This window comes from Macrotis lagotis, chromosome 3, assembly GCF_037893015.1.
Source record: "Macrotis lagotis isolate mMagLag1 chromosome 3, bilby.v1.9.chrom.fasta, whole genome shotgun sequence".
NCBI classification, from domain to species: Eukaryota; Metazoa; Chordata; class Mammalia; order Peramelemorphia; family Peramelidae; genus Macrotis; species Macrotis lagotis.
Genome location: NC_133660.1, coordinates 161,089,133 through 161,105,607, shown reverse-complemented (window position 1 = coordinate 161,105,607; position 16,475 = coordinate 161,089,133). Strand labels below are relative to the sequence as shown.

General features: G+C 40.0%; 1 protein-coding gene across 4 annotated transcripts in view; it reads right to left on the bottom strand.

Moving 5' to 3' along the window:
• Positions 1 to 3,734: 3,734 nt before the first annotated feature.
• The window catches only part of LOC141517902 (homeodomain-only protein-like), a 38,778-nt gene continuing 26,037 nt past the window's right edge, over positions 3,735 to 16,475 (bottom strand). For 3 of the 4 annotated variants that reach the window (XM_074229362.1, XM_074229361.1, XM_074229363.1), the window contains 2 exons: positions 14,688 to 14,842; positions 3,735 to 4,536 (listed from right to left, as the gene is read on the bottom strand). In XM_074229362.1, coding sequence (XP_074085463.1) covers positions 4,459 to 4,536; positions 14,688 to 14,828 — 219 coding nt within the window. In that variant the 5' untranslated portion in view covers positions 14,829 to 14,842 and the 3' untranslated portion in view covers positions 3,735 to 4,458. Of the gene's footprint in view, positions 4,537 to 14,687; positions 14,843 to 15,181; positions 15,376 to 16,475 lie in introns of those variants that run through there. The other variant, XM_074229364.1, reaches the window with a different exon arrangement.

The following is a 16,475-nucleotide window of genomic DNA, read 5'->3' as shown; positions in this document are numbered from 1 at the left end:
AGCCAAAATAGTTTGCCATTTCCTTTTCCAACTCATTTTATAGATGAGGTGAAGTGACTTGCCCAGGCTCACACAACAGTAAATATCTAAGACCAGATTGGAATTCAAGATGAGTCTTCCTGACTCCAGGTCTGGCACTTCATCCACTTCACCACCTATCTGCCCCTCAGTCTGGAACAGTAGATAGGAATTCTTGGAGTCAGGAAGATCTGGCTTTAAATCCTACCTCTTACACATATTAGCTGACTATAAGCAAGTCATTTAACCTCTTATGGTCCCAAACATCTCTCTAAGACTAAAATTTATAGATGAGTTGTGAATCTGCATCAGTGAAAGAAGTTTCCACACCAAGAGTTCTATACCAGTGAAATCACAAGTTTGAATCAAAAGCAAATATTTAATGCAGATTCCCACTCAGAAGCTATTGGTCAGGGGTTGCCAAATTTTCTCCACTAGGTGATACATCTAGTCCCCAGGTGAGTGTTCTTAAGGAGCTGTTCCAAGTGAGTCATGCCTTTTTTTTAAAGGCAGGTGTAACAATTCTCTTGGTTTTGCTTGACAAGATTAATTCAATAGGAGTTTCATGTGAACTATGGGATGAGTTAGGCCATACCTCATAGTCCTCTTTATGGCAAAATATAAAACCAAGATAGTCTCTACCCTAAAGGAACTTTCATTCTCATGGGGGAGACAACATATATAGGGGAATAGTACTACCAGCTAGGTGATGTGGTGGATAGAACACTTGCCTTGCATGAAGAAGCCCTGAGTTCAAATCCAGTCTCAGACACTTCCTAGCTATGTTAACTTGAGCAAGTCACTTAAACTGATTTGTCTCAGTTTCTTTATCTGTAAAAATGAGTTGCAAAATGAACTGATGTTGAGCGAGATGAGCAGAACCAGAACATTGTATACCTTAACAGCAACATGGAAGTGATGATCAACCTTAATGGCTCATACCAACAGGGCAAAAATCAGGCACAATTTTGGGGTATCTGTGATGAAGAATACCATCTGTATCCTGAGAAAGAATTGTAGAGTTTGAACAAAGACCTTTAATTTCAAAAAAATGATGTCTTCTTATGTAATTCTGCTATATCTCATACTACATGTTTCTTCCTTAAGGATGTGATTTCTCCCTCATCACATTCAACCTAGATCAATGCATACTATGGGAATGATGTAAAGACTAGCAAACTGCCTTCTGTTGGGGGTTGGGGGGAGGGAAGGGAGATTGGGGGGAAAATTGTAAAACTTTAAATAAAACCTTTCTAAAATTTTAAAAAAAAATGAGTTGCAGAAGAAAACAACTCCAGTTATCTCTGCCAAGAAAACCTAAATGGGGTCCTGAAGAGTTGGATGCAACTGAAACAACTCAACAACAGTAAGGGAAGGAAGTTTGGGTCTGGGGAGTTACAGGGATAGTGAGTTAATACATAGGGTAGTTGATTTAAATATCTATATAGAAGCAATAGCAGTAGTGATTTGGTTACAGTGCCCAAAGCAAGGGGTGCAAAGTATGGGTGCTAAAAGGAAAATGGGCGATATGGCAGCAGGGAAAATGGAAAAATGATTAATGGGCAACTGGACAAAATGTGAAGGATTTTCTTGTTAGAGGTTGGCTACCTAGAATAGAGTGAGTTTGCACTTCCCCATTCACCAGTCAAGACAGCTCAGCTCCAGAAAGGGAGTTCCAAAGCTGAGTGGATTTTATTAAATCCTCTCAGTTTTTTCCCACATAAACTCTTGTCTAGTCATATTGCTCTCATCCTATACTTATGCATTTCATATTTTTTCAAGTGTAGCTGCTACATTTATTCTATTAAATTTATTAGCTTCAACTGATCACTGTAACCTGTAAAGATTTTTTTTAAGCATGGTTTGTTCATCCAGCTCCAAGCTTTGGGGCTTCTGCAAATCTGATGAGCAAACTATATATACCTTCATCTACGTTGTGATTTAATAGACTTAGGACTTGGGACAGATCCCAGGAACACTCCACTAGAGACTTCGCTCTACTAGAATGGGCCTTCATTGAAATTCTCCTTTCTTCCTCATCACATGCCAGGCAAGGGCACAATTCCTAGACCCTTCTGCTCAAATAAATAAAACAAGCAAAGATTTGGTGACAAAGGATGCCCTTCCTGAACTGGGATGCTATGCCTAGCTTTTTCTTCTCCTCATTCCAAATGTGTGGAATTTCCAATCCCAAACAGAAGGTTGAAATTGGAGGGAAAGCATTCTGATTTTTAGTCCACGTTTTGCTTCTCACTCATCACATGGCTTTTAGACAGTCACTGAACCTATACATATACATATATATATATATATATATATATATATATATAAATTGAGTTTTTTGTTTTTTTTAAAGGAAAGATCTCTCTTGTTTTTTTTTGTTTTGTTTTTTAAAGGAAAGATCTATCTTGTTTTTTTTGGGTTTTTTTTGGTTTTGATTTTTTAAAGGAAAGATCTAATTGAGTTTTTTTAATTGAATTTTTTGAATGTTATTTTATTTTCTCCAAATTACATGCAAAGATAGTTTTCAACATTCATCTTTTGGTAAGCTTTTGAGTTCCACATTTTTCTACTTCCCTCCTTTCCTTTCCCCCTTCCCTTCCATGACAGCTAGTAATTTGGTATGGGCTACCTGTACATATTTCTTCTTTTTGCTACATGAGCATCACAAACTTTGCTCTTTTTATCTCACAAGGTTGCTATGTGGCTGAGAAAGTGCTTTGCAAATATTAGATATTCTTGTAATACTAGGTATTTATTGTGTTTATTTGATTTTTATTCTTGACTTGGTCATTCTCCTGTTTTCTGCAGAGGGCCCTCTGGGGCCCAGCCCTATGTTCAGACAGATGGTCTGAATACCACGGATGGGGTTGTGCAGGGAAACATGCCAGATCCAAGATTCTATTCAATTTAAACCCCAGGACTCTGTACATTTGTTTATGGATGAATTACTTGAAGGCATACAAGCTAAAACACGCCAGGCATGCTTAATAAGGTCTTGTAAACATTTGTATTCTGTTAAAACGCCAATGTTTTGTATTTTCCATTTTTTAGTCTAAATGACTGGAAACATAGTCTGTGCATGTTAAACAGTAGTTCAAAGGTATGCTGGGGGCATTTTAAAACTCCATGCCATATAACAGGATTCTTCCTATGTGGGGCTCTTAGACAAAGAGTGTTGCAAGTGGACTGAAAAACCTAGAGGCTGAAATGTCTCTTGATCAATATGTTAGTGAAAATCTCCAAAGACTTCCTGAAACTCCCAAATATATCACCTTCTCCTGGAAAATTGATTGATATAACCAACTAAAGAGTGCCCTCCAGATCTAATAAAGTTCCTAGAAATGTCTTAGGGGTCAAGGAAATGGGGTGCTAACATTTGCATTTTTCTGCCAAATCACCTCCAAGTCTTGGTTCATATAAAGTATGTGTTCTCTCATACACAACACTGTTCTGGGACCCTCAGTTGTCACTCCTCTCTGGCCTCCCAAATTGTAAGAAGGTCTGTAAGAGCAGAAGATTCTGATTCCTGCACCACAAACACAGGACCATAGAAAGGAAAATTCTCCACTGAGATGGGCCCAAATGAGGAAACTTCACTTTGACCACCCTTGAAGGTCACACTTTTGGATGATTCCAGTCTTCTCCTAGACCTTCACAATCTCAAGTACTTAATTGTCGCATTAAAAGTCCATAAAGTGCAACAAAACGATGTATTTCCAATAAGAAGTTATGATTTTATTAATAATATCATTTCAGGACAAAATAAGTTTATTTCATTTAGCTAAATAAATCTAATTCATGTGTTTAAATAAAATTCATTCAGGGCTGTTCTTTTTTTCCTTTTAAGTATTTTTTTTTTTGGACAGCTGTGAGTTTTCTGGGTTCTTCCCACCTAACTGGGCTTTGTCCAAATTAATGCATCCAGTGTCCTGGAAACTGCTTCATAATCTAGGTGCCTTGAGAATACTTAACTGTATCCACTTAGTTGAACTGAACATAAGGAAAATTAATTTGTAAAGCAGACTTGGAAGGCATTCCTCCCCCCACTCCCAGCTCTTTCTTTTCAACAGAGAAACTGGTAGGAGGCCATTGTTAGTACTGTGAGGTATAAGTAAAGAATAAACTTTGAACAGAGAGAGAGAGAGAGACACTGTGAGGATGACCTGTTCATGAGCTATGATATACCAGCCCACCTACTGCATTACTTTCCCAGCTAAGCCATTTGTTATCTTTAAGTTGCAGAGAGCTTCATATGACATCTTTTCTATTAATACATACATTTAAAAAATAAAACATCATGTTAAATAGCAGGACGGTTAACAGTTGGACATACAAAAACTACACTGCAAAACAAAAATAATTTGACTAAACCCAGTAAAGAAATAATAGACAATCTTCATGGTGTGATTGGAGATGGTGGTCTCCTAGTCATCTTCTTTAGTCTGTAACAGAACGGCATTCTGAGGGAAGGCCTTCAGATTCCCGCCACTGAGCCAGTCGCTGCTTGAACCATTTCTGGGGAGAAATGCAAAAAACTACAGTTACTCAAAGAAACAGAATTATTTTGAGTCATTTTTTCCAAAAAGATGGTGACTATAGGTCTGGATGTGGTTGGAGGGGAATAAATGTCCCTAAGACCACCTCCCTTCCATTAACTATCAAAACATTTAAGATCTGTTATTCATAGGCAAATCATTCAATTCAAGAAATGGACACCATGTACCCTCAAAGCTTGAGTGGCCACAATCAGATGAAAGACTTGTCAGGGATTTCCGGGGGATGAAGTCCAGAGGGACAGAGATGAGGTGGTAGTTCAGGTGGTCATAACCAAGATAACAGTTTTAACCTGAAGCCAAAGAAAAGGGAAGTGGAACTGAGGTCCAGACAGGGAAAACAAAACCAAGCAAAAAAGATACACTTTGGATTCTCTAAGAATTCAGCCTGAGCCTAGAGTAGGAGTAGCAAAGTCCAGTAAGAAGAATGATCTGTCAGTGGTAGAGAAGAGTCCTGAGAACTGGTTAGAACAGGGGAACCAAGGATTGCTGAATGCTATCCAAAGAGTAAAATGATAATTCCTATTTTGTTCAATGCTTTAAAAAGTATGAAGTGCTTTACATACATTATCCTGCTGATCATCATAACAAAATTAGGTAGGTGATAGCAATAATTCTCATTTTATAAATGGGGAAACTAAAGAACTGAGAGGGCAGGTGACTTTGTATCACATAGCTCCTAGGTATTTGAGGTAGGATTCAAACCCAGATCTTCCTTACTTCAAAGTCAGCCTCTTCATCCACTACAACTTTTATCAGAAACTTGCCCTAATCTAGTTTGCATCCAAAAATTCTCACAGTTTAGTAAATATTAGCTGTATTTGTGAACCAAGTGTGTGTGTGAAACTATACTGGACAAAAATGGGGTAATAACATAAAATGTCCCCAAAACTCAGGGCCTAGGACACTGTCTCTGGAGCAATTTGCCTCCTAGATTTACAGATTGAAAAATAATCAGACACAAGAAAAGCACAGACTGAGCAGCTAAGGAGGGGCTGTTAGCTGCAGACACCTGGAAGAGGGAATCTGAGAATTAACAAAAATGAGCAACAGTTAGTGACTCTAGGGTTGCCCCAGCTGTTCCATTCAGTTCAAAAACATTTATTAAATGCCTATTACCTCGGCAGCATTCTACTAGACCTGAGGGAGGCACAAAGATAGATGAACACAGGTGAGTCACTAACTTTATTGCCTGAAAGGGGAAAGGCTCCTAATGAGATGTCTCCCAGTACTTTTTCCAACCCTTAAACTAGAATTTCCATTGTCCAAGCCAATTCATAAGATGCTTTCTTTCTGGAACACTGGGGTGCCTTTATTAAATTATAACACCAAATATTAAAGTCTCCTATTGATTTGATACCTTAATATGAGATTGGTATAGCCCAGTTTTTGTTTTTGTTTTTTTAGATTTTTCAAGGTGATGGGGTTAAGTGGCATGCCCAAGGCCACACAGCTAGGTAATTATCAAGTGTCTGAGACAGGATTTGAACTCAGGTACTCCTGACTCCAAGGCCGATGCTCTATCCACTGTGCCACCTAGCCACCCCCATAGCCAACTTTTCTTGAAATAGTTTTTTGATTTATTTTCAGGGGTGGGAGAAGTGTTCTTTAATGGGAGCAGGCCGAATTAAACTAGACTTCAAGTAATTACAGCTGAAAAAAATGATAAAGTTTTACAGATGCAGAATGGTACCTTTGCACACACACACACACACACACACACACACACACACACATGGAAAATCAAATGCTGGGAGGCTGGGGATCCTTTTTGATATCATGACCCACTTTAATACAATGAGATTTAATTTGCCTTTTTGCAGAGAGCATCCCTCTGGGATGTCAACCCTATTACAGCAGACTATGACCAATCTGCCTTAACTAGTAGAAACTTCAATATGGACCAGAGTTGTAGTTCCATGAGTGAGCCACTAACAGTCCAAAAAAAAAAAGAAAAAAAAGAAAATACAAATCATTTCTATTTCAATACCAAAACAGATAGGATGAGGGCTATCTGGAAATCAAATGAGTTTGAAATTTAATAAGCTAGCTTTAGTCCTTCAAAATTATCCCCAGTAAAGCACACTGTGTGCTCCTCCCCCCACCTAGAATAGATTCAAGTTACTTAAATTACTCACTTAAATTGATCCTGATTATGGTTCCTGGCCTTACCAGCCTATTCTGTGTTCTGTCATCCCTTGGGTAAGAAAATCTATCCCTTGATTGCTCATAAATGCATGTCCTCATTACCCTTAGACACTGAGAGGGATTTATTTACTCTGAGGAAGAGAATCAGACCCTATAAATGAGAAGGGACTGTGAAGAACATTTTTCTTTTTCAGCTAGCATCTTACATCTCAGTAGCTAACATCTTTTTCTTTCCTAAAGGAGAGTTTTGTTTTTCAGCTCTTGCACTGATGAAACTTCCAAATTCACTGAGCTCTGGGACTGGGCCCAAAAGTATTGAGAGGAGTTTAAAAAAAAGAGCCCTTCTCTAAAGGACAATGACAGCTACATTGGATTTGAGTTGGTAATAATAGAAAAGAACAGACCTTTTCTACATCTCAAGGGACTGCTGAGAATGTTTCCCAGCTTTTTCTCCCCAAATCTACTTAAAAAAAGAGAGATTGAGTTACTGGGTTTAGGATTTTGTGCAATTCCATTTGACTTAACCCAGTAGGTTTTTTAACCTAGATGTTGATGTTGTTGGGGTGAGTGTGTTGGATGGGGGGAATGGGTGTCATCTGGACTTTGAATTTATAGGGAAATCCCAGAATGAAAAGTCCCCTGCTGATGAAGATGAGTAACTCTTCTTAATTATGAGTTTCCCAGGAGTACTGAAAAGTTAACTGACACACATTTACTTTATATTGTAGGCAGGGAACTCTGCCCTATCTAAGCAAAATGTCCTGTAAATAAAGGCCAGTAAATAAAGCCTTTCTTATTTTCATGATGATAAAATGACTGATTTCTCACAGTGAAATAAGGGCTTCATTTCTCCTAATGGGAATTATGTGGAAATGATATTTCTAATTATATAGTTAGGCCCACTGAATTTTGATGTAATGACTCTTATGCAAGGCTCCTTCCCCCACTTTTCTTGGCTCTTGCCTTTACCCTAACATTCCTACCAGTGTTGGAGGAAGCATCTCAGAGATAACTCATGGGAACACAAAGTCCTTCCTTGCCCTCATGAAAGTAGCATCTCTAGTCCATGATGACATCACAATTTTTAAAGAAAGGAAATAACATAGCATAGGGAAGATAAGGAATAAGTAAGAAATCTGTAATTCTTTAGGGCAGTTCTCAACGTTTTTTGGTTCGTGAATTCTTTTGGCAGTTTGGTGAAGACTATGGACCACTTCCCAAAATTATGTTTTAAATGCATGTGATACATAGGATTATAAAAGGAAACCAATTAGATCAAAATATAATTATTAAACATTTTTAAATGCATAGTTCCCAAGTTAAGAATCCCTGCTTAAGTGTTGAGTCAGAATCAAGTTGGTCCTATGGTTAGGGTGAGTAAATAGCTGCCTAGATGTTATTATTTATAAGTCCCACCACTTCTTTTTTGCTCAAGGTCAGATAATTAACAAGTCACTTCAGTACTGTTTCCAGAAGCTACTTCTTTTAAAACCTAAGTGATAGGTGGGAGGGGATAATCCATGAAATCATGAACCTGAATTAGTCTGTCAGACTAAAAATGGTTATTATCTCAACCAGCACTTCCTGAGGAAATGGAACAAACTACAGAAACATGTGCATTCACATATGAAATAGTCATTCAGACTTCTCTTACATTGACTGTCTTGTTAAGAGAGGTAAATCCCTAAAGACCCTGGGATTTATAATCTCTTCTCACCTAGAAAAGGGGCTGTACATGTATATGGGAAGGAAAATGAAGGAAAGGTAGATGGTGTGGCCTTGGCAAAAAAGCACTGAATTTGGAGTTAGATGATCCGGAATGTAATCTCAGCAGTACTATTTAAATCTCTGCAAGACACTAGACAAACTATTCCTAACACAGCCACCTTTCTGGTTTTAGTTTACTCATCTGTAAAATGGGATAGTGGTGGCATAGATCAGGAAGATCTCCCACCCAAATCCCCTACCCAGATTTGATGTTAGAAGACCAGAGTTCAAAATCTGTCTTTGACAATTCCAAGCTGTGTGATTCTGGACAAGACGCTTAAGCCTTTTGTCTCAGTTTCTTCAACCTTAAAGTGAGGATAATAGGATCAATTTCTCCAGATTCTTGTGAAGATCAAATTGGATAACACAGGTAAAAGTCCCCAGAAGGATAGCTCTTGATAGACCAGATTTTGCTCTGGGCTTACCTGTACCCAACGTTTCCCTGTCAGCCTGCTTTGGAAAAGAGAGCCATCAAGCAGAGAAGGATGCAGCAAGTACGGAAGGAGGCAGTAAGTAGGTTGTCTGCTTGTGCCCATTATTCTGTGGCAGCAGATCTTGGAAGTTCTTTAAGAAGTTAAAGGGAGGGGATCCAGCCTGGCATGCTGGACGAAGCCAAAGTACAAAATACTAGGTTCTACTTATTTCTTAATAATAGCTCATGTTTACAAAACACTTTACAAATGTGCTTACTTTTTAATAATAGTTAATGTTTACATAGTACTTTACAAATATTATTTCATTTGAACTTCCATGGGCTAGGCATTATTATCATTATTCCTGTTTCATAGTTGGGGACACTGAGACACCAAGGAAATTCAATAAGTTGTTCAGGAACACAGAAATATGATGTATTTGGTGGCTAGCAATCCCTTTTTGGGAGTGGGTCCCTTGAACCCATCCATAATCCCTTCTTCCCACTCTAATCCATCTCCTCCTCCTCTTCATGCAGAAGTGGAAGGGAAGAACCAGGATATTTCAGCTTCCCTAGACCAATGGAACTACCTTTTCAGATTTGGGGGCAGAGGAGGGCCACGGACGAGAAAATGGAACAGTCTTTTCAGCAGATACATACAATGTGGTAGTGTATGATAGACACAGAGTTACTTCCGAGTGCATTTTTATAAACCCACAGTTCAACTGAAATACAACAAAATATAGGAAACTGGAAGGTTAAAAAGAAGTGGGGTAGATTGAATTTGATATGGGCTACCACAAATATAGAACTTAAATGCTTGTAAAATGTTCCAGTGCATACATTAGATTATAAAAGGATTCTTATTCTTATCAGATTCTGTGATTCTATAAATTCTATAAATTATCTTCCTGAGATATCTGATGAAAGAATTCGTGCCCCTCCTTCTCGCTCTTCAATTCAGCTCACCACTTTCAGTATGACCTGGAATTTTTTTTTTTTTTTTACTATTCTGAGCTGCCAGTTGTTCTACATGAGGAAGTTGTGAAGGAGAAAACTGTAGAATTTGAATGCAACCTTGACAAATGGGTGCAAATATTCTGTTCTCCTTAATCTGTGTAGAGAACAGATTCTTGGCACATCTCTTGGTTTAGTAGTCATCCCAGGTAGGAAAACTTTCAATTAAGCTTCCATTATCAAAGGAGAAAGGTTTTTTTTGTTTTTTTACGAACAGGCTCCTTGCTTTTAGTCATAAACATTTATTAAAGGACTACTATGAACCAGGAACTACATGAAACACTTTCTCCCCCATCCTTGTGGAGTTAATTCATCAAACCTTCCAGATGATCGTTTAGCTACTTTATCTTTGTGGAATGTTTTCTATTACTTGATCATTTCTTCCCACCATTCCTCTGAGGGTTAGGAAATGGTTGTGTTATTTCTATATTGCCTGCTGGTTGACAGGGCAGGGAGTAGAGAAAATCCTAGTTCATTTTCAAATAGTTTATTCTTTTGGCCACCAGTTTTCACACAAACTCCTTCCATTCTTACTGTGGCAGGAAACTTGACCTGGTAAAAACTCACATTTCTATAACATTTTAAGTATCCTGCAAGTGTTATCTCAGTTAAGGCTTATAAAGTCTTCTGAGTTATATTCTATTTTTATATCCACTTTTCAGATAAGGAACCTGAGACAGAGAGATAAAGTGACCCCATAACTGGTCAATGTTTTGGAGAGAAGCTGAACTTAGATTTTTCTTACTTGAGGTCTAGTACTCCCTCCACTCGATGTCTCCAATCACCATTATCTATATGTTACAGATAAGATCACTGGTATCTGGGGACAGGGGGTTATAGAAGAATGTAAACTTCTTAGCGGGTCACTAATTTGCTCTATCTCCAGAACCTCCAGTACCTTAGCAGGTCCTAAATAAATGTGTATTTAACTGAACTGATAGACCAAAAGTATATGTGTTTTGGGGGTAGGGAACATAGATTATTTAATGTGAGCTTATCATAGATTGGAAGAGTACCTCAGGCATTACTTTGTACAGACACAGTCAGAATCTGTCTCTAAGAGAAGGAAAATCCTTGCCTCCTCAGTCATTTTTTTCCCCCCTCAACAGAGTCTGTGATTTAAAAAAACTAATTTCATCAGGCTATTTTCCAGGAAAATATATTTAGCCTGTGTTATTATATTCCCAGTGTGTGTGATAAATAGTAGGTACTTATTAAATTCTTGTTGATTAAATGATCAAATTAAAAAATTAAATTATCAAAAAACATTTCAAAAGAAATTTCAATCAATATTATAGATGGATGATCTGCTAAAGGCAGATACAAATTGCTTTCTTGTTGACTCACATGTAAGAAAATGATCAACAAGGTAAATCTTGACACAGTTGTCTAGCCCCAGGATGGACTGACTAAATATAGCTTGATTCTGACATAAATCAATGGACAGCTGTTGGCAGAGGCACTAAGTTTCTAGGACAATTTGAATAGATTCAGCCTGTGATGATGGGATGTCACTGCTCCGTTTAGTCTTTTGTATCCCCCGTCTATAAAATAGTATGTAACAGACTGACCCATTTTGTACTTCACCATGGAGATGAACCAGTATCCCTCTGCCAATTATTACTGGGTCTATAAGCCTGACATAATGGATTGAGTGCTGAGCCTGAGGTTAGGTAGATCTGTATGGATAGTCTGCCTTCAACCTTTACTAGTCTCTTTTCTTTATCTATAATATTTTCCTTTTTCTCCTTTCCTTATCTATAAGATGAGGATAATATACTTAAAATATTTACTTAAGAAGAATACTGTGAGGTTCAAGTCAGTCAACTAGCATTTTATTAAATGCCTATTATGTGCTAAGAATTGTGTTAAGCTCTGATGATACAAAAAAAGCAAAACCAGATTTTTTTTTAAATTAAAAAACAAATCCTGCTCTCAGAGAATCGCAGTGTAACAGTGACCACAAAATGATTTGTGACTGTTAAAGCTAATAGTTAGCTTCTATATTGCACATATGTTCTCTCCTTTGAGTTTCATAATAACCTCATGAGGCAAATGCTACTGTTATGCCCATTTTGAAGATAGGAAACTGAGGATGATTGAGATTAAGTGACTTGCCCAGAGTCGTCCTACATGTAGGAAGTAACTGAAACAAAATTTCAACACAAAGCTCCATGCTAGGCAGTCTTGTTCTTCCATCCAAATGCCAGAATTCTACATAAAGATGTTATTATGATTATTGTATATAATTAATTATCATTCAGTGCTGAAGGGTAAATGGAATCAGATATCAAGATGGTAAACAACCCCTGAAAAGTCACATGGTTCAATCTTATTCTTCATGTTTTTAGATGAGTGAGTGGGGCATTGATTGTACAGGTTCACACAGTAAATCAGTGCTCCTACCTGGGTCCCATTGGGTACCCAACCATTATTTTCCATTGATTGATTTAGAGGAATCTCCTAAAAGGAAGGCACTAGCCAAGTAGCTATTTTCATCTTCTGCCCTAAGCAACTTTCAGAAGTGCCAAGAGACTTTATAAACAAATCACAGGACCAAAGGGGGCAATTAATCTAAGTCTACCCCTCCATAATTAGAATTCATCTATTCTAGAGCATTTAGAAACACAAAGCAATCTGGTTACAAAGGACTTAACTGTTGTTATTGCCTGTTTCTCTGAACCACTCTGAGTCAGGGAACCCAATATGAAGACTTAGCTTATCTATTAATATTAGTTGAAGAAAATAAAACTGCCATTAGGCAAAATGTCACAGGGACTATCTAGGTCCTCAGTAACGATGTTATGAAATGGTGAACAGATTATAAAATTAGTGATTAGATGACTGATGGGTCTTTGTAACTTTATGGTTGGTTATAAAATAAAAACAATAGACTGGATCAGCTCGAAACATCAGACATGTTTAAAACACACTTCTTCTCTTTCTTCCAAGACTCCAATAAAGGGCAGCTAGGTGGTGCAGTGGATAGAGCACCAGGCCTGGAGTCAGGAGAACTTAAGTTCAAATCTGGACTCAGACATTTAATAATTGCCTAGCTGTGTGACCTTGAGCAAGTCACTTAACTCCACTGCCTTGCAAAAACCAAAAAAAAAAAAATAAGACTCCAATCAGGTGCCATATAGTCCTTCTAGATCTCTTCAGCAGTTAATATTCCCTTTTTCTTCATGTATTTCTAGAACAAATTTTTTTCTGATCTCTCCTTGGCCTCCTTCAATCTATCAATTACCTTATTCTTATATGCATAGATTACATACTTTATATACATATAATTTTATTATACTTAATAATTATATGTAAACACATTTTATTATATGTATAATTTTAATATACTTAATTAAAATTTATTTATTAGATATAAGTAAATAAATAATAAAAATAAAATAAATTTAAATATAAAATATAAATTAAAAACTCTTCCCAAATTTCTTTTTTGAGGGCAAAGAATATTCTATTTTATCATTTTCTCTATACCAACCACAGTGTTTTTCTATATAGTAGATGCTTAATTTATGCTTGTTGGCCTGAACTGAATTACCTTTACTTGATTACCTATCCTTAGCCAAAAATATTTTAATATGAACACATTCCTCTCCTTTCCTCTTCTTTACTTCTTTCCCCTCCTTCTTCTATCTGTGTTGGTATACCAACAGATACAAGTTTGGATTATTTTAAGTTAAAGTACAGTGTGTTGTGCTGGACAGACTGGATGGCAGGAAACTTGGGTTTTTTGTCTGAGCAGCTGTGTAGCCTTGGACAAGCTATTTAAACCCATCTAGACTTAGCCTTCCTTAGGCTATAGGGTTTTTTCCCATCTCAAACCTCTAATTCTATGAACATCCAGAGTAATATACTTAAAGACATCAGACACTGGAAATGGGTGCAGCAGAAGTGGGGCAGGACAGCAAGCTGAGAGATCGTGCATGGAAGATGATGGAAATGACCATGAGTATGAATGTTGCAGCAAGCTGCAAAGGAGAGTCCACCTAGCTGGGAAACCCACTGATAGAAGAGAAACAGCTTCTGTCTGGAAGGCCGACTGTCCAAAGGAAGAAGACCCAACTCTGGACTTTGGGGAGAGCAAAGATTAGAAGAAAAAAGGCTAAACCACCGGCAGAAAAAGGACCTGAAGGAGCAGGGGAGATGACAGTTTAAAAGAGAAGTGGGAGGGGTGGCTAGGTGGCGCAGTGGATAATGCACCGGGCCTGAAGTCAGGAGTACCTGGGTTCAAATCCGACCTCAGACACTTAATAATTACCTAGCTGTGTGGCCTTGGGCAAGCCACTTAACCCCATTTGCCTTACAAAAAATAAAAATAAATAATAGAGGAGTGGGGGAGAGGTGGGGAGGAGGGAGGCTTGTCTGAAAGGGCAGCGTGGTACCCTCCGAGGAACTTTTGCTGCCTGTAGTCCCTGGAGTGAGGAAATAGTTCCACTTTTGTCCTTGTGTCCCCAGCACCTGCCCACCCAGACCTGGCACATATAGGTACCTATTTGTGGAACGAAAGTGGGTGAGAGGAAAGGCAAAGTATGAGAGGCCTCAGATTTGGGGGCAGAGCAGCCTGGGGCCAGGGTGGTGATCCCGAAAGATGGAGCCAGGGTGGCGGTGATGGGTGCGGGGGTGCAGCGGAGGAGATAAGGGAGTGGGAAATGATAAGGTGACTCCAGCTAGGATAAAGAAGCCAGGGAAGGAGGAAAAGAGGAGAGGGGCCACAGCCTGGGTTTGGGGAAAGGGGCAGGCGGGGGCCTCACCTCGGTCACCTTCTCCGGGAGACCAACCTCGGCGGCGATGAAGATCAGCGAGTTGGGGTCCGGGTGCTTGTTGGCTTTGAAGTTCTCCTCCAGCCTCTCCACCTGATCCTTGGTGATGGAGCTCACGGTGTCGGTCGACATGGTCCCTGTGGCCACTAGATGGAGAGGAAAGTCCAGGATGGGGGCGGGCCGGGGCTGCGGGCTGCAAGGCTGGCTCGGGGCGCCCCCCGGGGTCCCGGACCGAGGCTGTGCCTCTTAGGACCCCCCAACCCCGAGAGCCTAAGACCCCGGGTCTCCCACCGCCAAGTCGGGGCCGGGCGGCTCCCGGAGGAGCCAGCCCCTGGGGATGTCAAGGTCCCCCCAGCTCTTACCCCTCCCCGCCTCCGCCCGGCCTCGCTTCTGCCCGCCCAGCTGAGCCGCTAAAGGGGCGGCCACCCCCTACCCACCCCGGAGCCCTTCTCTCCTCCCCCAAGCGTCTCCTGCCCCCCGCTCACCTTCCCGGGAGTTGCTCCCAGACCCTGCCTTGGCCCTGGGGCAGCGAGCTGGAGTCGGGAGGATGACTCAAGTCTCCCTCCTCATTAAAGAGTAGGGGTGCGGTGGGCTAGAAATGCGCTTCCCAGAGCCTTTTTCGCCGCGGAGAGGAAGGGCCTCGTCCCCCTAAGAAGAGGGGGCGGGCAGAAGGAAGAGCTCCAGGCTCGGGACATTCCCCCCTAAAATTACGCTTCGTGGCTTCCTATCATTTTGCAGCTCCCCAGAAGTCAGCGCTGTGAGCTAACAGGTTTTTGCACCGAATCAATAGTGCAATCCACCAGCTCTCAATAAGTGGTGTCTTTTGTGAGCCAGGACCTGTGTCTCGGCTAGAAACTAAAAGCTTAATGGAAATGTGGGGAGTGGGGAGCCAGTCATAGTCCTTGGGTGAGGCTGGGGAAGGAAGCTCCGATAGCCTTCAGTTTATATCTTTCCCTATAAACTGCCCTTAATTGCTGTCACCTCCCCAAATTTAAAAATCAAGTAATCCTACTGGAGGTGTTCTCCCCTTGAATCAGGTACCAATTCTGACCCACAAGGATTATGTCTCCAGGCAAGTCGCTTGACTTCTCAGGAACCTGGGCTTTTCACCAGATGTTAAGCAAATACTCATCTCATTGGAAGGAATTGCAATGAAATCACAGGTTTGCCCCTCCTATCACTTCCTAGTCCTGATGGGACTATGGGACAATGCTTAGAATGTACAATGGTCATTTTTTTTTTTTTAGGTTTTTGCAAGGCAATGGGGTTAAGTGGCTTGCCCAAGGCCACACGGCTAGGTAATTTAAGTGTCTGAGACCGGATTTGAACCCAGGTACTCCTGACTCCAGGGCCGGTGTTTTATCCACTGCGACACCTAGCCGCCGACAATGGTCATTTTCAAATATAAGTCTATACAAATGAGGGGTTAGCTGCTGACGCTGAACATCATGCCCAACTGAACTGATCCAAAGAGGGAAGAATACACTCCCAGTTGGGTTCAGAAATACATTTCACTCAATGGAAGATAGAAGAGAAAAGGGAGAAAGTAGAATTAATTTAAGGATGGGATTAGTACTAAGCAAAATAAACTGTACAAAAATATTTGGTGTTCTTTTTTTGGTGTCAAAGAATTAGAAACTGAAGGGTTGGGACAGCTAGGTGGGGCAGTGGATAGAGCACCGGCCCTGGAGTCAGGAGGACCTGGGTTCAAATCCAAACTCAGACACTTAATAATTACCTAGCCGTGTGGCCTTGGACAAGCCACTTAACCCCATTACC